General features: G+C 36.9%; 1 protein-coding gene across 2 annotated transcripts in view; it reads right to left on the bottom strand.

Annotated features, from left to right (window-relative positions):
- Nucleotides 1-20,897, bottom strand: part of Arih1 (ariadne RBR E3 ubiquitin protein ligase 1) — a 95,777-nt gene that overhangs the window by 14,483 nt on the left and 60,397 nt on the right. Inside the window, exons 6-10 of one of the 2 annotated variants that reach the window (XM_041679452.1) lie at nucleotides 11,850-11,916; nucleotides 8,885-8,991; nucleotides 4,349-4,391; nucleotides 3,609-3,680; nucleotides 656-786 (exon numbers count right to left, since the gene is read on the bottom strand). In XM_041679452.1, the coding sequence (XP_041535386.1) occupies nucleotides 656-786; nucleotides 3,609-3,680; nucleotides 4,349-4,391; nucleotides 8,885-8,991; nucleotides 11,850-11,916 (420 nt within the window). The remainder of the gene's footprint in view (nucleotides 1-655; nucleotides 787-3,608; nucleotides 3,681-4,348; nucleotides 4,392-8,884; nucleotides 8,992-11,849; nucleotides 11,917-20,897) is intronic. The other variant, XM_041679453.1, reaches the window with a different exon arrangement.

Below are 20,897 nucleotides of genomic sequence, written 5' to 3'. Positions count from 1 at the left end.
CCAAAAAAGGGTCAAAGAGAAGCAAAAAATACAGTTTTTTGTTCAGTAGCTTTCCAATTTTTTTTAATTATTGTTTTGTTTTGTTTTTTAAAGACAGGGTTTCTCTGTAGATCTGGAGCCTGTCCTAGCACTTGCATTGTAGACCAGGCTGGCCTTTTAATTCACAGTGATCCGACTGCCTCTGCCTCCCAAATGCTGGGATTAATTAAAGGTGTGCGCCACCGCCACTCAGCACTTTCCAATTATTAAAGACAACAACTGTTGTTTAATGATGTGTAGGGTAAGAAAAACACACAGGTTAAATTTCTGTAGATAAATTCTAGTTTACAATGTCTACCTAGAGTCATCAGACAATGTAACTAAAAAATTAAAATCATGAACTTAAAATATACTCCATCTCTGTTCAGTATTCCTTTTATTTTGTTTCCAACTACAATTAATGAAAATCTCAACCTAAAGGTTAATCTCAATTATTAATTCCTGTGAGAAATGACAACTTAATCCCTCTCTGTGTCTCTACTTAGCATATTCCTCTGTTGAAATACATATTGTTCATTTAGCTCAAGTCAGGTGATAATCAAAGGCAGAAATATCATTTATATGTGATATATATGTCATAATTATGTTAACATACTCTACCATTTGTCCAACCTACCAGGCAGATCCATGTGGTTCCCAAGGGCCAAGACACACCCAGCAAAACTCTGCTTTACAGTTCTGGTTACGACAAACCATGTGATTACAACCGCCATCCTTCTCAATTGTGACATGGCATTTGGGACATTCCTATGAAAAAAAACTATAAAGTTGGTGTCAATGCTACACTAAGCTGTATTGCTACCATTGAGAGAAGCCAGTTCTAGATTTCATTTATCTATTAGTTATTACACTTAAGTCACTTACAAAAGTAGTAAGCATGTAATAAATACCATTAAAAAAAATAACCTGTATCATTATTACTGGGGTTTTTTTCTTTGTTTTGTTTTTGTTTTTCGAGACAGGGTTTCTCTGTGTTACAGTCCTAGCTGTCCTGGAACTCACTTTGTAGACCAGGTTGGCCTTGAACTCAGAGATTCACCTGCCTCAAAAACATGTGCCACCACTGCCCTGCTTATTATTGGGTTTTAAAAGACAAAAACAGTGTAATCCCTTTTATAAAATATTTATTTTTCTTTATATGTCTGTGTGCAGATGCCTGTGGAGACCAGAAGAGGACATCAGATCTCCTAGAGATCGAATTATAGAAAGTGGCGAGCCACCATGCACGTGAGAATTGAACCCAGGTCCTATGGAAGAGCAGCCAGTGCTCTCAGCTGCTGAACCATCTCCACCCCAGTGAAAACAATCAAAATATTTTTAATCAGAGATAGTAAGCTTGATAAAACCTTGAAGTATTTTACTCATCGTGACACACTATTGAGTGCCACCTAGCTGTAGAGTACTTTCTATCCTGAGCACTACTCAAGAGCATTATATGCAGCATAGCACAAACCCATAAGCCTTGTAACAGTGCTATTTATTCCTGTTGATCACAAGAATAAAAGACAAAAAGAAATAACAAGGAAACTAATTCTAGGTCACAAAGATCCATATACAAGCAGTCTGGCCTTCAGGGTCAGGCAAGCAGGTAATCAGGCCCCAACTTTCAAACTTCATAATGAAGTTCACAATTTCCATTTTTGTTCTTATTTACTTTTTAAGCATTTGTTTTTGTTGTTGTTGAGACAGGATCTCTTTGCAAAGCCCTGCTGTCCTAGAACTCACTATATAGACTAGGCTGGCTTCAAAGTCAGGGATCCAGATGTCTCTGCCTCCCAAATCCTGGGATTAACTATGTGTGCCACAATATCTAGCTTTTCAAAAACTTAAAAATTTGAGTGGTGTAGAGATTGTGTACACAAGTATGCAAGAGATGACACTAGATGTCCTGCATTATAGCTCTCAGCCTTACAACTCTCAGACACTTTCAGTGAACCTGGAGTTCTTTATATTCAGCTACAGGGGTTGACCATTAAGTTCCAGAAAGTCTGTCTCTGAAACTCAGCACCGGGGTTACATGGCCACACCTGCCATTTTTATGAGTGTCAGGGATCTGAACTCAGTTCTTCATACTTGAACAGCACTTATCCACCAAGGCATCTTCTCAGCCCTTGTTTTTATGGCTTGATACAAGGTCTTGTGTAGCTTGGGCTGATGTTGAGCTTCTGATCCCCACCTTCATTTCTCCAGTGCTGAGATTACAAGATGTGTCAGCACATCCAGTTCATATGGTGTTTGGGATCAAGATTAATGAGGGCTTTGTGCCTTTTAGGCAAGTTCTCTATCAACTGAGCTACAATCAAAGCCCCAAAGAGACAGAATTCACAACTAGCTTCATTAATAACATATTCAAAATAAAAATAAGGAGTACTACATTGTTGATTGCCTTGGCGGGTTACTTAGTCTAGGGGTTTGTAACCCGCCTGGCAGTTCAGTTATTCCAGGGTCCCGGAGAGGCACTATCTGGAAGATAATGGGCTAAGAGAGAGGAATGAGGCTAAGCGAGGGTTCCTGTCAAAGCCTCCATTTATTAGAGATGGGGTACAGCTTATATAGGGTAAGGAGTTTGGCTTGGGATGGGGGCGGGGGAATGGAATCTTGTCGCGTGGTTCACGTTGGTCACATGGTCCAGGAGGTTACCTTCGAACAGATCACGTAGGCCAGGAAGTCACGAGTTGACACACCTAGTTCTCTAGATAGTTTGGAATGTGGGGTGGGTTCCGCTAACAGATAGCTCTCCATTGACAGCCAATTTGGGTGTGGGGTAGGCTCTGTCAATAGAACGATTCTTAACACAATTATGGGTGTGGAGTTCTCTGCAGACTCCCCAGGGTGATGGTTCCTGCAATAATCCTAGGAGGAAATGGCTCCTGACACTACATGGGTCCACTTTCAATGTTTTCACTTATGTCATAGTTTAGATGTATAGCATAAAGTAGATTCAGAGAAACAGTTCTGCGATGTCTACTTTATATAATCAAAACTTAAAATTAGTTACTCCGCTTAAATCCTGGCCTCTGAAGACTAACTTCTAAAAAGTAAAACTGAGAAACTTAAGGTAGAAAATTACATTAGCTGGCAACATAGCTCAGGGTTGTAAGGGTACTTACCACCAAGTCTAACAATTCAATACACTGTACCTATATAGTGGAAGGCAAAATCTGATTCCTGAGTGTGGTTCTCCCCTACCTAGACATGAGCACATATATGTACATGCACACAATACAAAAAATTATTTTAAAAGAAAAAAATTGACATTAGGCCAATATAAGTGAAGTGAATGAAGTATAGTCACATTTAGTTTAACAAAATAAGATTTATCTACAGGAAATCCACGTTTTTAGAATAAAAGTAAAGCACTACGCATAATGCATTACAGCCACTCAATAAAATAAACACCTGAAGGTAATAATCCATACGTAGCCATTGGAGATGGGGTGGGGTAGACAAAAGCTATCATAAGGCTCAAACCAACATAAACTCACACTGCTTTTGCTAATGCTTATACACCTACCCTTCAATATGCAGGGGAGGGGTAGTGGTGGGAGGATACACACAGATGGACCAACCTTTGTGTTAGCTGCAATCCAATTAGAAGTTTCACTGTCATCATCACACTTTTTAATCCACTTCTTCAACCACTATTTGAAAATAACAATCATTAGAATATAACTAAAACCTTAAGGATAGCAAATTATTTCAGCACTTAAACAAAGGAAATTTTTAAATGTAAGACTCAAAAAGAAATAGATTATCACTAGGCATATTCTCAAAGTAGGAAAATTTGTGGGTGTAAAATCTCATTTATTGCTGGGTGGTGGTGGTGCATGCCTTTAATCCCAGCACTCAGGAGGGAGAGGCAGGTAGATCTCTGTGAGTCTGAGGCCAGCCTGGTCTACAAGAGCTAGTTGCAGGACAGGTTCCAAAAACTACAGAGAAACCCTGTCTTAAGAAACACAAAACAAAACAAAAAACCCAACTCATTTATATAGGATCAACCGAAGAACTGAAGAATTTTGACTTGTTAAAGTTGAATGGGAAGCCTGGAACCTGGATGAAAAATCAAATTATGTTATTTCCTCAAAACAAAGCCTAACTACTCATGGATATTCTAAGATAAGCAGAAACTTAACACTCAAACGAATGCACACAGAATACTTGCAAATGATCACCTGAAACAAAAAAGCATAGAATAAAATCTTCCATTTGCTAGTACAAAGTCATCAGCTGTTATCTTTAATCAAATCATCAAATCTTAGGAATGTACTGACTTGTTTTTTAAAAAAAGGAAAAAAAAAACAAATCTCACCTTACATTTAACAGGATCATGCCAATTTTCGCCACAGTTAAAGCTGTTAAAGGACACAGGAGTTTACATAATTAATACTACTCACTGTAAGTAAGCAACTCAACCATTTCACCTCTACAGTTCCCCAGTATTGCCAGGAAATTCTAAACGATTGGCAAATACCAAGGCAGGGAATGTGTTTATTTATTTTACAGTGAATTTTTTTTTTCAGAATTAGTGTGTTCTAGGACCAGCAAATAAAGAATCAATATGTATGATATGGGAATGATTAAAAGCATAAAGACATGCCCTGATAACTACACAGTAACTGTTAGCAAGACTGGCTCACTCAGATTGTACCGAGAAACTTTTAGTAGTGTTTCACCAGTGTATACTCTATCTTCACACGCTAAAGAACAAAAGCCTGCATTTGAAGATTAATTTGCAAATTCATATTAATATACAACAAATAATACATTAGATACAAAAGGGGACATCTTTGCATAATGTAACAAGACTATACTCAGCCCCGTAGAGAAAAATGGTGTTGGTCAATCTATTCAAAACAAACCAAAAAAATCATGGTGGCTTACATCTGTAATCCTAGTACTAAGTACATGTATGTTTACATGTTAGGAGTTTAAATGAAGAAAACACAAATGCTTATGGAAAAACATCGAATTGGGCATGGTAACCTGTAAAATCCTAGGCCTCAAGGAGAATACAGAATTCAAGGCTAGCTTCATAACACCCTTCCTCAAAATGGGGGCGGGAAAGGGCAGGGATGACACAGAACACAACAGTGTACCCACTGGTGTGGAGCCCACCAGGCTGCAACGAGTATCTCCAAACCAATGGCTACACAGAAGGAGCCTGGTGAGCCACAAGGTAAGATACAAATGCGGGAAAGGAATTCCAGGGATGCAGCAGTAAAGTTGATAGGGACAGGAGAGATTGGGGGGGTGGAGGGGGGGGGAATAGAATAATCAAAATGTACTGGTTATGTGTAAAATTATCAAAGAAATTTAGTGAAACCTATACAAAATGAAACCGGTTATTAATGTGATTATCACATAATTTATAAAAATGTTTGTCAAAGAGAGAAGTAATGAGGTTAAGGGTATGATTATTTCTCTGACAAGGTAGACAGGAAATCCGATAAAACAGGCGACCAAGGAGCTTCAAATGTATACTGCACTTCATTCCCTGACAAAAAGAGACAAGGAGATGGAGAGATTGCTGAATAAGTAAGAGCATTTGTTGCTCTTGCAGTGGACTCAGATTTGACCAGAGCACTCACATGAGAATTGACAACCAACTCCGGTTAAAGGGATCTGATGCCCTCCCTCTTGTGGCCTCTATGGATACTAAATGCACGTGATATACATATAGGTAAAACACTTATACACATAAATAAATCTAATTACCTTAAACAAATCTTTACAAAAAAGAGAAATGTTTCTTATTAAAACAAAAAATTTAGAGTATGCAAGGAATCAGATTTCATCTTCTCGTCTGTAACAAAGGTAAATTTGAGGTGTGGTAGCAGGCACGTGTGTGCTATAGTAAACATCTGAAAGTTGGAGGAAGGACAACATCTGTCTTCATTTTTGATCTTCTTTAAAGCAGGGTCTCTCTTCCCTTTTTAGTATTCACTGCTGTGCACACTAGCCTACCTGGCTCACAAATTCCTAGTAAATCTCTTGTTTTTGCCTCGTATCACTATAGGAGCACTGGGAGTACAGGTGCAAGCTGGGGTGCCCAGCTTTATGTGGTTTGGGGCCTCAAGTCCCTAACTCTTGCAGAGTAAGCACTTTACACACTAAATCATCACCCCAGGTCACAGGACTAAACTCTAAAACTATAAGGGCACTGTTGATCTTTAATCAACACAATTTGCACTGTATACATGCTTGCATGTTTGTGAATTTATTTGCTCTTTGGGGATACTTATTAATTCGACGGCGATTTTTAAAGAATCAAAGCATACTGAAATATCTACCAAGGAAACACCTATTTGTTAGCACTAGTTCCTTCATTTTCTTTAAAAAGATAGTAAAATCTTTTTACCTTTCTGCTATATTCTTCAAGTGCCCCACCCTAATAACAATGTTGAAACCTAATCATCAGAGTGACAGCATTAAAAGGTAGGGGTTGTTGGGTATGATCGTGTATGGCTTTAACCTAGCACCCAGAAGGCAGTAGCAGGCAGATCCCTGTGGGTTTGAAGATACCAGTCTAATCTACTAATCTAATCTACTAGTGAGTTTTAGAACAGCCAGCACTATGTAGAGACTGTCGCAACACCACCATGCCCCCACTCCCTGCAAGAATACGCAGACCCACACACGCACACTTAGGAATGGTTTATAAGGTGATTGTCATGAGGGTTGTATTCAGGAGCAATACAATAAAGAGATGCACACAGCTCTATTGTTCCATCCACCACGTGAGATTATTCACAAAGATATTCTGTATAGTAAAAAGCAGACCCACAACTGCTGTGCAACAATCCGCTTGTCCATTGTAAAGATCTGTCAGTTGAATTGCTTTAACAAAATCCAGATTGGGCCTGGCAGTGGTTGCTTACACTTTTAATCCTAGCACTCGGAAGACAGAGGCAGGTGGATCTCTGTGAGCTTAAGGCCAGACTGGCATACAGAGCAAGTTCCAGGACAGGCTCCAAAAGCTACAGAAAAACCCTGTCTCGAGGGGAAAGGAGGACACCAACAACAATAATAAAAAAGCTGATTGCTGAATATAGTCAGTATAGGAAGTATAGTCAGGCTGACCAAACTAAAGATGATGAGAAGGAGAAGGGCTGAGTCAGAAGACACCAGCCAGATTGATTTGGGTATGCCAAACTGACAACATGGCAGAGCATGAATAAGGAATATGGGTTAATTTAAAATCTAAGAGCTAATTAGTAAGTTAATAATGAGACTGACTATATTGGTCAAGCATACTAAGCCTCTGTGTGGTCATTTATGAAGTGGGCACTGGGTATTTGGCACCCAGCAGCTGCAAGACAGGAAACTTCCACCTACACATAACAACAACAACAACACAAATAATTCACTAGCACACTGACCCATGATTTCCCAGTTTGAAAAAGAAATTACTGCTGTGTAAATACTAGATAATATTGGTATTTTGTTATAAGAAATTGGTAGTGAGAAATAAGGAAAGCATTTTTAACAAAGCTTAAAATGAGAAAGCAGATTTGTAAATCAATAATAGACAGGGTTTGATGTGTGTTAGAAAAAGAATATATTATCATGAATAGAGACTATTCCAGGGTGATTGTGTAAGACTTGATAATGAAGGAAGAGGTATAGAGAAAGTCTCCGTCATCTTAAAAGAATATCTACCAATTCTAAATAGAATGCATGTGGAGCTAAAAGCAATAAAGGTCATTCTGATGATGCTACTGATGAAAATAAAAAACATGCTATTGCAAACTAGCACACAACCATTCATTGTAAAAAATAGAACATGACTTAACTGTGTGTGTACCAGACTGCTTTTATGCAACGTAGAATGTATAAATAACGAAACTCAATTTTTGATTGAATAAACGTCAGTAAAGATGCAGGTTGGCCCCTGAATGCAAAGATGGACTTAAAGATGAATTACTAATGAAAAAGGAGCAAGATCTTTCAAATTGAGATATTCTCAGGCTATCCATATAGGAAAAGAAAGCCAGTTAAATAGTTCAAAGACACTAAAATGTTCCCTAATCTTTGGTGTTGAAAAATCTCTAATAAGTTCAGTCAGAGGAAAGTATACTATAGAACTCTAAAGTCCCAAGATACCAATAGCCAAACAACCAAAATTACCTACAAAACCACACATCAACATTTTCTTGTAAGATTAAAACTTGTCTAAATCAAGTAAATTTTTTGTTTTTAAATAAACCATATTATTCCTTAATCTGTGAGAACATACAAGTAGAGAGCAAGAGTCAGATGGAACAAAATACTACATGACTATAGCAATTTGGACCAGAGAGATGGCTCAGTGGATAAAGCACTGCCACTAAGCTTTGACTGAAGCTTGATGCCCAAGATACAACTAGCACGTAAGCACTATACTCACACCTGAGCTTTCTGAATGATGAAAAAAGGGGGGAATTAGCCCAGATTTTTAAAATTTCTCTCCTTAAAAGTTAAAGTGAAATACAAAGAAAATTAGGATTATAGCTTCATTTTCCCTTGATACATTCAGCAGGTGTGGTGGCATATGCTTATCCCAGAACTCGGGGGGATTAAAAGAGAATAAACATGAGTTCGATGCCAATAAGGGCAATGAAAACGAGACTGCCTTAAAACAAAGCACACTAACTCACTCTCTCTCCTCTCCTCTCCCTCCAAAGATAAACGCATCAAGGAAAGAAAAAAAAATCTTAAGATGTGGTTTCTCGTTTACTTAAAAGATATAAACTATTTCTAACTAGTATCTCCCAGCATGAAGCGTCCCCCATTTTATTACCAAGATTAAAAAGAAAACACAGAAACTCTACATTCACTTCACTCATTTAGCAAATCACTTGCTTACCAAAACTGGCGCCCACATTTGCAGCGAACAGGTTTTGCATCAGGATATTGGACTTTGACAACATGGTGGCAATCTGGAGCAGGACACCACTTTAACAGTCGGTTGCACTAAAATACAAGTTAGAAAATCTTTAAAATGATAGCAAGTTAAATACATAAGTCTAGAATAAAGTTGGAAGAGAGATAACAAAACTCTATGAAGCACATAATCCCTATGAAGTACACAGTAGTGCTCTGAAGGGTAATATCCTCTCATTATAATTATCACCTTTTAATAAGAAATGTGTTAGGTTTTTGTCCACCTAGGAAGATAAATGATATTTCTATTTTACTTTGTTAAAGCGTGGCAGATTAGCCAGGCAATGGAAATGAATTCCTTTAATCCCAGCATTTGGGAGGCAGACAGGTGGATCTTTGTTGAGGCCAGCATGGTCTATACAGTGAGTTCAAGGACAGCCAGGGTTGTTACAAAAAGAAACCCTGTCTTGTAAATCCAAACCCAAAAAAAGCCAAAAATCAAAAACCAACGAAACAAAAAAAGAAGAAAAGAAAGAGAAAGAAAAAGGAGCAGGTAACATTGACTGAAACCTTTTCAATAGTAAGTAATCCTTGGAACTTGCTTATTTCCTTTTTTGAATAAAGTTCAGGACCACATTAAGCAAGTGTTTTACCTAAGGAGCTATGCCCCAACTCTAGAAGATCTAGTTTGCCGATTCATTATTTGTTTACTTTGGTTTTAGGTACCTGCTAAGGAAGCCTTTGACCACAAAGCTGTATCCCCCAGACCCTCACAAGATTAATCATCTTTAAAATTCTAATTCTATAGAACATAAGAACTATTTTTTATGCTACCTACAAATCCCACTCCTTAGCTTGTTTCCAGATTTATAGCAATCCTGCTACCTCAGCCTCACTATTTCTGAGACTACAGGATTAAGCAACCATGTGCCAGTTTAGACATTTTTGTGATTACTAACCTCAATTCTAGAGTAAACTTTTACTTCTGAGACAAGGTCTTACTAAATAGTCACAGCTAGCCTGAAATTCACCCTGTAGATCAGGCTGACCTCCACATATATGTTTGCAACCAAAATCAGCCCAGGGAAATTTTCTTAAAATGCAAGAAAATCAGATAAGTTCATAATCTGGGAAGGTGTTTAGATGCTATACAACAGCCTGGGAGAAGCTAATGGACTTACTTCATTTCTCCCTTTGACTGGAAAAAAATTAAAAACACAAAACCACTCTTACGCAATAGGAAAAGACTGACTCTTACTAGTTCCTGAAAATAAAATAATCCTTTTAACAATCGATTCTCAACTGTTTCTACAACTGTTTTTTCGTTTGTTTGCTTGTTTGTTTTAAGACAAGGTCTCGATATGTAGACCTGGTTATTGTAGAACTGGGTATGTAAGCTGACCTATAACTCACATAGATCCACTAGCCTCTGCCTCATGCATTGTTTAATTTTGGTTTTTGTTTATCTGTCTGTTTTAAGAAGTTGTCTCTCACTAGGTAGTTCAGAGTACTCTCAAACTCACAATTCTCTTGCCCCAACCACTCCAGGGCTACGATTTCAAAGAGTGTACCATCCCACTCAGGCAAAATACAAACTATGAAATATTTTTATTACATAAATAAGACATGTCTTAAGTAACATTCTGCATCATGATTCAAAAGTCAACTAACTGGCTAGGAATATAACTCATTAGAAGATCACTTGCATAAAGTATACCTATAATATGCAATTTTATAGTTTAATTAATAAAGACTATTTTCTAGAATTAAAATACCAAGATATATACAGACGTTAACTATCATGGACTTGGCACTTTCAATAAAACCTGAGAATAAAACATTACAGTGTTCTTTGTAGCAACTACTCAATTGTGCCAACACAGCACAAAATCAGTAAGAACAAATATGCAATAAATGTTTTCCAATAAATCTGTTTTTGTTTGCCTGTTTTTTTGAAACAGTGTCTCTCATTGTAGCCTTGGCTGTCTTGGAACTCACAGGGATCCACCTCTGCCTCCCTCAATGATGGAGTTTTAAAGGCATGTCCTCTTTTTTTTATATTATTAATTATTCATTCATTCATTTAAATTTTTAGTTTTTCGGAAAGGGTTTCTTTGTGTAGCTTTAGAGCCTATCCTGAAACTTGCTCTGTAGACCAGGCTGGCCTTGAATTCACAAAGATCCTCTTACTTCTGCCTCCCAAGTGCTGGGATTAAAGGCAAGTGCCAACACCACTTGGCCCAATAAATCTTTAGTTGCAAACAGAGGTAAGGCCATTTGCTGACCAAAGAAAAAATATATAATACAGCATCTTCTTTATTTTAAAAAATTTTGCCTGTATCTATGTATGTCTGTGCACTGTAGTCATGCCTGACCCATAGAAAACATAAAAAGTCCTGGATCCTCTGGGACTGGAGTACAGACAATTGTGAATTACCATGTGAGTGTTGGGAAAAGAACCCAAGTCCTCTCAAAGAGTAGCCAGTGCTACTCTCTAAAACCGTAATTACAGTATTCATTACTGGCAATGAATCGTTAAGACAGAGAAATACACGTGATTATGACATGTTAATAACATACTGCAATTCTTTGCTAGGGATAAAAAAACAGTAAAGAAAAATACTGTTAAAAAAGTAATTTAATGAGCATGGCTCAAAAATATTTTCTTTTAGTAAGTGTTCTAAATATGGTAGCAGGCTCTTGACAGTTTGAAAACTAGTATTTCAACTGAAAAATTAGCATTTTTGGGCACCTAGTATCCAGGAGGCAGAGGCAGATGGATCTCTACAAGTTAGAGGCCAGCCTCATCTACAGAGCCAGCAAAGGCTACACTGTGAGACCCTGTTTCAAAAAAACAAACAAAACTACAACAAAAAGAACCTAACTAGTATTCATATTAATAAACAAAATTTTTAAAAACTAAAATTAGACAAGTATAAACCACTTACCTCTACAAAGCTATTTGTTATTAAATGCTGATATTTTAATTTAACTTTTGAATCTGTGATCAGGCGCCTGAAACAAATGAAAGAAATTTATTAAGTTTATTAAGCCAAGTTTCAACACACATATATATAAAATGTAACTTCAAAAACTGTTTAGACTATAGCATAAAAACTACCCTAAGTTGAAAATATCCAATGTACATCCTCCATCAATTCAGAAATCTACTAGTCCTAACAGTGATCTCCAAGTTTCTGTAATGTGACTTGGATAGACATTTTCCTCATATTTTATATTCTAAATATTCTGTTTTGCTGAGTTCACATAGCAGTCTAACGACAGCAAATTTTCATCCCTTATAAGTCTTCTGCGAGCAATTCATGACTGTCTTCCTTGGAACCCCCAACAGTCCATGAAACCAAACGAATGTCAAAGAATGGACCCAGTATTGTGTATATAATTTTGAAGGTTGCCTTCATGTGACAGTTCTCAGGAATTAAATGAAAAAATTGACAGCAACCTGGTGTTTTCCGAACACTGATGAACAACAAACTGTGTAACTCACAATACAGAGGCATGAAAATGAGGAACAATAAACAGATGAAGTCTCATTAGTTTTATGGGAAGCATCATTCTGAATGTCATAGGAAAATGGTGTTAAGAGCTAAGGACAGAGATCAATGAATGGTTAAGCCTCTGCCAAAAGCATCCAAGAAAAGGTTCAACCACCACTGTCAAGGTTTTGTTTTTTTGGTTTTGCTTTTATTTTTAGTTGGTATTAAATCAAGTGGTAGTGTGTGATGGCCACTGACAAACAACCTTTTAACAAAAGTATATAGTCTAATATTTTTAATAAGACAATTTTGTATGCTCTGATTTTGTCATTAATTCTTTTTTAACTTTCAAATTTTATTGTCATTATTATCAATGATATGGGGGTCTCTATGTAAATGATGATGATAATAATAATAATAATAACAATAATAATAAAGGGGTCTTTATGTAATACACACTTCTGGCTGTCCTGGAACTATGTTTTTGATTTTACAGAGATCCTTCTGCCTCTGGTTCCCAAGTGCTGGGATTAAAGGCGTGAGCTATCATGTCCAGTCCTTTCATTTTTCTTAAGCTTCATATCCTTCTTCCTCTGTCCTTCCTTAAAACCTCACTCTCTTATGCCACTCTTAGATGAACTCATATCAGGTCACATGGGGGCAGGGGAAACAGGTCTTACTCTGTAGCCTAAGCTGGCCAGCTAAGCACTATGTATACCAAAAGGACCTGAAATCTGCAGTGGTTGTAGGTGTAGTTGCCCATGCCTAGATCCCAAATATACCGTTCTAGTTCCTCAAAAATCCTAAATACCATGCATCTTTAGGAATACTACTATATAAGACTATACCCATCCCCCACCCAGAATAGACAGAGAAAAATGCCATGAAGGGGACCTGAGGTGAAACAACCTTCATTTGAGTACGGCTCACAACTATGAAATGAGAGTAAGTTCTCTGACCTTTCTATTCCTCTGGTTACTACTCTGCAAAAACAATTTGTAAAATTAAAGATCTATGAAACTAGATGTGTCTAAAAAATAGCATATGCTCACTAAACATTAAACGCACAAAAGTTGAAAGAATTCCCCATCATTTAATTATAGCAATTAGTATAATCTTGTTTTCATGTCTATTTTTTTGCTTATTCATTCCCAAACAATGAGCTCCATGAAAAAAGTATCTTGTGTCCAGCACACTGTCTGAACTATTCAGTGTTTGATAAGGTTTTTCCCCCTGGAGAAGAGGGGGAAAGAGCAGTGTTCAACAAAGGTTTGTGTTGCAGCTCTGGCTGTCCTGGAACTCAGAGAGATCTGTCTGCCTCTGCCTCCTGAGTGTAACCAGCTAGGTATTTTTAAACAAATTAACTTTCAATACACAAATGCCGGAGGCAAAGTCTAACAATAATTAGTTTATTTGGGAGTTCATCAACAAGTTAAACACAGCATTACCACAACCCTCTTCAACTTCCCTCCTAGATATATGTGCTTAGAATTAAAACGGGTGCCCCACAAAATCTTATACATAAAGCTCATGAGAAAAATTTTCACAGGAAGTTGAAACAGCTCTAACACACAACTAAACCATAAAAAGATCTAAGTGGTGATTCATCCCCCCCCCGCCCCCTCCCTCTCCCCGCCCCCCCCTCACACATACACACACACACACACACACACACACACACACACACACACACACAAACTCTATGCCAAATAATGCAACTAGAGGAGGAGAAAAACATATTAAGATTCCATTTAATATGATTTCTAGATTAGACTAAACGATACACATAGACACTAGACAAGTGCTTGGTAAGGTATTGGAACATGTGGGAATTGTTGAATGGAAACAGAATGCTAAAATTATTTTAGGAGGTTAACACGGTAGGGTTTTTCCTTTGACTCCAATTTGTAATGCATAACAAGACAGTTTCTTAAAAATATCAGGAGGGCCGGGCGGTGGTGGCGCAAGCCTTTAATCCCAGCACTCGGAGGCAGAGGCAGGTGAATCTCTGTGAGTTCAAGGCCAGCCTGGTCTAGAAGAGCTAGTTCCAGGACAGGAACCAAAAGCTACGGAGAAACCCTGTCTCGAAAAATCAAAAAAAGAAAAAAAAATATCAGGAGGTAGGGAAAACTAACAACTGCTACTTTTTTATGGATTTGACATCAGTAAAATAAAGTATATAACTCTAAGTCAGATGTTCTGGTTCCAAAGATATTTATATGCCTATTATCCATAATGCTTCTCTGATTCTACAAACCATTTATTATGGCTGATCTTAGCTAGACTTCAAACCTTTAAGAATAGCACTATTAAGATGAATGAAAGCTCCTGCTATTAATATGCTAATTGTATTGATACCAGTTGCTACCAACTTTGTTGAAAAAAAAAAGTCAATGGATCAATTCTCTGTGGAGGGCATCCCTCAGGGAGTCAAAACAGGTTCTTATGAATGCCTACTACACATGTGGAGTACAACTTCAGAAGCATTTAAGCACCCACAGTTTGAGAATCATATCTGATTTAACAAAGAAACTGGAATGCTGACTTTAACTTAACCATAAAGGTTTATGTTTTGTTTTGTTGAATTAAGCGGATATCTTAGGTGGTTCCTATTGCTGTGATGAAACACCATGATCAAAAGAAATTGGGAAGGAAAGTGTTCATTTCACTTACACTTTTGTAACAGTTTACCCTGGAAAACATTTAGGCTGGAAACTCAAAAAGGGCAGGAACCTGGAGGCAAGGGCTAATGCAGGCAGGGGCCATGGAGGAGTGCTACTTATTGACTTGCTCAACCCAGGACCACAAGCCCAATGGTGGTCTGCCAGTCCTCCCACATCAATCATTAAAAGAAAGCCATACAGGTTTTGTCATTCTTACGGAAGCCTGTTCTCAATTAGTGCTCCCTCCTCTCTGATGTTCTAGCTTGTGTCAAATTGATTAAAAAGAAAAAAAAAAAAGTCAAACAAAAACCACCTAGGGCTGGAGAGATGGCTCAGAGGTTAAGAGCATTGCCTGCTCTTCCAGGGGTCCTGAGTTCAATTCCCAGCAACCACATGGTGGCTCACAACCATCTGTAATGGGGTCTGGTGCCCTCTTCTGGCCTGCAGGCATACACACAGACAGAATACTGTATACATAATAAATAAATAAATATTTAAAAAAAAAACAAAAACCACCTAGCCAGTACTAAATAACGCTTATGCATATAAAGCACCCTGAGTTAAAAAACAAAACAACTTTATGTAATAATTTAGCTCAAATAATAAAAGCATTTTCCTTTAAAAAGTCTTTTTTCCTTTGATGTACAAACTGCAGACAAACACAAAGAATAAATAACATCACATATAACTAAGGATTTTTATAAACCTGTGTTTTATTTTTCTAAATATACGATCACCTCTCCTTTCTATACTTTCCTCTTTTCCTGCCTTTCTTTGAAACAAGATCTCACTAAATATCCCAACAACCTCAAATTCAGTTATTCTGCTCTCCTCCTGAGACACAGATACACTAAGACTTCCAAAATCCAACAGTCAAAGCAATTCTCTCTGACCCTATAATTCACTTGCCCAAAATAATCAAAGGTCAACGGTTGTACAGAAACATATCATTACCTACAAAATCTGCAGCTTCCCCAACAGTTCTTTGCCTCTCCCTACTTACTTCAATCTATACATTTTTATGTTTACAGGTAAGTAACATTTTAGAATAATGCTGGGGCTTTATCAGTAATGTATTCTTTCTCTAGCATTATGTGTCAAAAGTGGTTTCATTTTTACATTTCAGTTAGGAATTGATTTACTAACAAACTGAGTTATGTACATTGTAAACAGAAGATAAACTACTGTTTTCCTGATAAACTTCCTACTCAGAATATCAAAATCAATATTATTTGTTTCTCTGCACAGAAATAAAAGGGCATTCATTCTGTTTTACTGTGAAAAAAGCAACTCTTTTAAACCACATATTATCTAAACTTCTGAAGACATAATGAGAATTTTTCCTCATCAAAGTAAATCACCTCTCACAGGTAAAGGGTAAGACACATGGGGAGAGGGGTATAAAATACACAAAAAGTTACTGATAGACCAAATTTAAGAATGGAGAAATGATTTCAGTGAGCACTTGATTAAAAGGACTATCTAGTGCTAGAGAGATGACTAAGGCTGATCTGAGTTGACCTCCAGGGCCTATATGGAAGAAAAAGCCAACTTCCACAAGTTGCTGTCTCACCTCCACAAGTGTGCCATGGTATGCATGCATAGTAAAATAAATGCAGCAAAAAAAAAAAATACAGAGTTACCTAAACTGAAAATAAATGTAGAAAAATGCTTTTTATTATCTACCAGAAAACTTCAAATAAAAAAAAAAACTACAATGAGATATGCCCACAATGCCACCAAGAATCTCATATTTGGTGAGGAATATATGCACAACTACTTTAGAAAATAATTTGGCAGGATCTACTAAACTATTTCAGTCCCAACATAACCCAAGAAAGTCAGTGTATATGTCTGCTTAAAGACATAGAAAAGTATTCTTTAAAGTTTACACTGGCCAAAACAAACCACCCACAAACTTCAAATCTCTATTATCTAAAGAATCAAACACTATACAATAATAATACAGACAAATACAAAGACACGATGCCCATGAAGAATATATGCATACACAAAAGAATACTAGCAGGCTAGCTCAGCTGAGCAAGCCTGATGACCCCTGGGACCAAAACTGAAAGGAAAGCACCACTCTCAAAAGTAGTCCTCTAGAGGCTGGAGAGATGGCTCAGAGTTTAAGAGCATTGTCTGTTCTCCCAAAGGTCCTGAGTTCAATTCCCAGCAATCACATGGTGGCTCACATCCATCTATAATGGGGTCTGGTGCCCTCTTCTGGTCTGCAGGCATACCACAGACAAAATATTGTATACATAGTAAATAAAAATTCTTAAAAAATGTAGTCCTCTGACTTTCACTTATGCTCAGTGGTACATGTGTGCTATCACTCACCTCAATTCATATATGCGTGCACACAATGGTAATAACTTACAAAAAATACATGCTACATAATTCCACTTAAATGATATTCAAGAAAGACAAAAATAAGTTGTTCCTAGTTAAGAATCAATCCACAGCAAAAAATAAAAAGAATTAATGACAGAACAGAAAAAACACATAAAGTTAGTAATGTATAGTAATTATGCACTTGATATGTTAGAAGGTGGAGAAATAAAGGTAAAGGACAGTATAAAGGCTGCAACTACCTCATATTAAATAATAAGGCGTTAAGAACCATTGCTTAAAATTGATGAAACAGTGCTTAACTAAAAAAAATAACATTTTTGTCTCTCATACAAATGGAAAATTAGAACAGAATCATAGTCAATGAGTCTATGAACCATTAGGAAAAAAAAGAAAGATGCTGGGATCAAACCCAAGAACTTGTTAAACACAGACAATAATAGCAAGCTATGCCCACAGTCTTCAGGAGATTTTATGAAAGCAACAGACATAATTCACCTAAAAATGAATGGGAATGAATCTGTCTGCTTCTAAATCCAGACATGTAAATAATAATAAAGTTACTATTATTACTTTAGGTACACGCCACATCGTGTGAAATTAGATCCATCACAATTAGAAAAAACACTATTACAATTCATATTTGAAATTAAACAGTTGAACATGGCAGCATACACCTATAATGTCTTCACAGAGGAGGCTGACCAGAATTTTGAGTTCAAGGTCAGCCATAAAAGATGAGATACTACTTGAACATCCTGAAAGACTTCATAACATAGAAATATATACTTTTCTTTATCCTAAGATTAGTAGGGAAGCTATAGACAATCAAAAGGAGACCTCAAGCAAGTAAATGACATAATAAACTGATATGATGAATAAAAACAAATTTATTTGATCATATGTAATAAATGATATATAGTTTAGACAAATAATTTTTACTTATTTCATGAAAGCAACAAGGAAAAATCTTGGGACAAAGAAAATGTTCTCGAAGTATATCATCCTACAAAACTCTAGATGAGGCCAAGAAATCTGAGAGTTGGAGTAGGAAAGAGCTTAGTAGTAGTAGAATGTTATTATTACCATTACTACTACTAATAATACTACTATTAGAATGCAGGAGGCACGATATTTAGTCCCCTAGATGATGAAGAGGAAGGGGGGTGTGATTTAATAGTCTAAAAAAGTACTGAGAATCCAAAGAATGAAGACGTTCAGGGTATGAAAATAACAGATTCAGTCAGTATAAGCAGTGTAACTTTGGGTCGTGCAGCTATAAAGTATAGGCAATAAGAAAGCTAACGTAAGTAAAATAGAGGGCGAGTTTAGAAACATATAGGGTGTTGACAAAATTAAAATACAAACATAGTCCTGAATAATGACTCAAAGGATGAATGAACTAGAAAAATTAAAGGATACTTCAGAAAGAGTGAAAAACATGACTGAAGCAGGAGACAGTAGTAAATAAAGTAAAAACCAAATGCAAATAAAATGCACAATACTTTTAACAGACCAAATCCCCTGTATAGCTGTAACAGAAAATGTAAGAGCTGATAAGATGAACAGCAAAAAAACAGCAGAAGGCACTTGAGAAATATTACTGGAAGGTGATGAAACTATGAAGAAATCTGTTCAACAACAAATTTCAACCAGAGTAAAGATGGCCCGGGTCATGCTGGAAATGAAATGAATTTGGTACAAGAGTGGATACAGGAGAAGAGCAAATCAAGAATACCACCCAAGGTTATTAATCCAGGAACATCCTTAACATGTAATGATAACCTTTCATTGATAATAATGAGTTTGGCGGCAAAGGAGGTGATGTCTGAGGATAGAGGAAGGGAGACAAGGTAGGAGCTATGAATACAAACAGATGTTGACACATATTAGTATATAAAAGCTCCATATTTAAGACTATGAGATGGAAATAAAATTTGTGCACTTCCAATAAATGAATAGTGAACACATTCAAATTGCTCTAAAAAGGAACAGCAACTCAACAAATAGTCAAAGCTCAAAACTGAGATGTGGCTACTCTTTAAATGTATTCCTAACCTATACCTCAAGGTGATCTATCAGACTAGATGACTTATAGTCTAAACGTTTTAACAGAATTTTTATTTATGAATGAAGAATGACCCATAGAAAGGCAGATTTTAAAAATGAGAATTTTAAAACAGAGCAGTGCTATCAGCGGCTAAACATGTGAGGGGGGCAAAAAAAAAAAAATAAAGAACAGAGAGAGGAATGAAATCAGGCCAGGAGAACAACATAGTTTACTAACAAATGTACCGTTTTCGACTAAAGATTATGTAGATAAAATAAAAGAAGAAAATGTGAGCCACATTTGGGAGAAAGCAGTCAATAAAACTCTGTCAGAGCCCAGGTGTTTGAGTTAGATCCTAAGAATAAATTACGTTGTTTTTAATAATAAAATCAGCAGTCTCTCAATAAAAAAGTTAATAAAAAAACTTGACCAAAAGATGTGTCAATAAAAATGTTTTGAGTGTTTAAAATAGAAATAAAAGGTACTATGAAAACAAGAAGATCCTCCTAGAAATGTGTGGCAAATAAAATGTCAATAGGTGTAATGGGGTTACTATGGGGCAAAGAAAGGACAGAAGTGATATTATTATTACTATAGATGTCTCAGTGGGGACTTACTATGTCAAGTATGAAGACTGAAGTCCAGAGCCCTAATGCCCACTATATAAAGGTATCCCACCTATAATTCCAATACTAATGAAACAGGGACAGGGATTCCTGGAGCAAACTAGCCAGCTAGGCTAGCAGAAACAGTGGTTCAACTAAAAAACTAGGTCCTAATGAATGAAGTGTAGATCAATCAGGGGAAATCCCCCACTGTCAGCCTTGAACTTTCACACAGATACTCACACTCATGCAAGTATATACACATATGCTTCCATATAGATTCCCACGCCAACACACATTACACAGAAACATACACACAGAGAGAGGGGTGTTTTAAGAAATAATGGGCTAGCTAAGCACGGTGATACAGACACCTGTAATTCCAGCATTTGGAAGATAGAGCTAGCATGAGGAGTTCAGTTTAAGGGTCAGCCTGGGGTCCATGGATCTTCTCTTAATAAATAAAACAAGCTAGAGGAAACTCAGCATCTAGGAGCACCAGCTGCTCTTCCAGAGGACCCACCTTATGTTCCCAGAATCCATTAGTAGTTGATTCACAACCACCTGCAACTCTAACTGATGTCCTCTTATGGATCTCTGAATTTGAGGCCTGCTAGGGATACAGTGTTACTCTGCCTCACCCCCACCCCATGAAATAAGGAACAAAAAGTCCCCAAAGTTTAAGACAAACATTAACCTCTGAATCCAGAGTTCAAAGATCTGTACACAGAACAAACACAAACAGAACCAAATCTAGATAAATCGGAGTCAAATGTCTGTAAGTCAAAGACAAAATTGTTAAGGCACCAATTATGGGGAAAAA

The sequence above is a fragment of the Microtus oregoni genome, unplaced genomic scaffold, assembly GCF_018167655.1.
Source record: "Microtus oregoni isolate MIOR12 unplaced genomic scaffold, Mior012 000032F_ref0000030, whole genome shotgun sequence".
Lineage (NCBI taxonomy): Eukaryota > Metazoa > Chordata > Mammalia > Rodentia > Cricetidae > Microtus > Microtus oregoni.
This window is presented reverse-complemented; position numbering and strand designations above follow the sequence as displayed.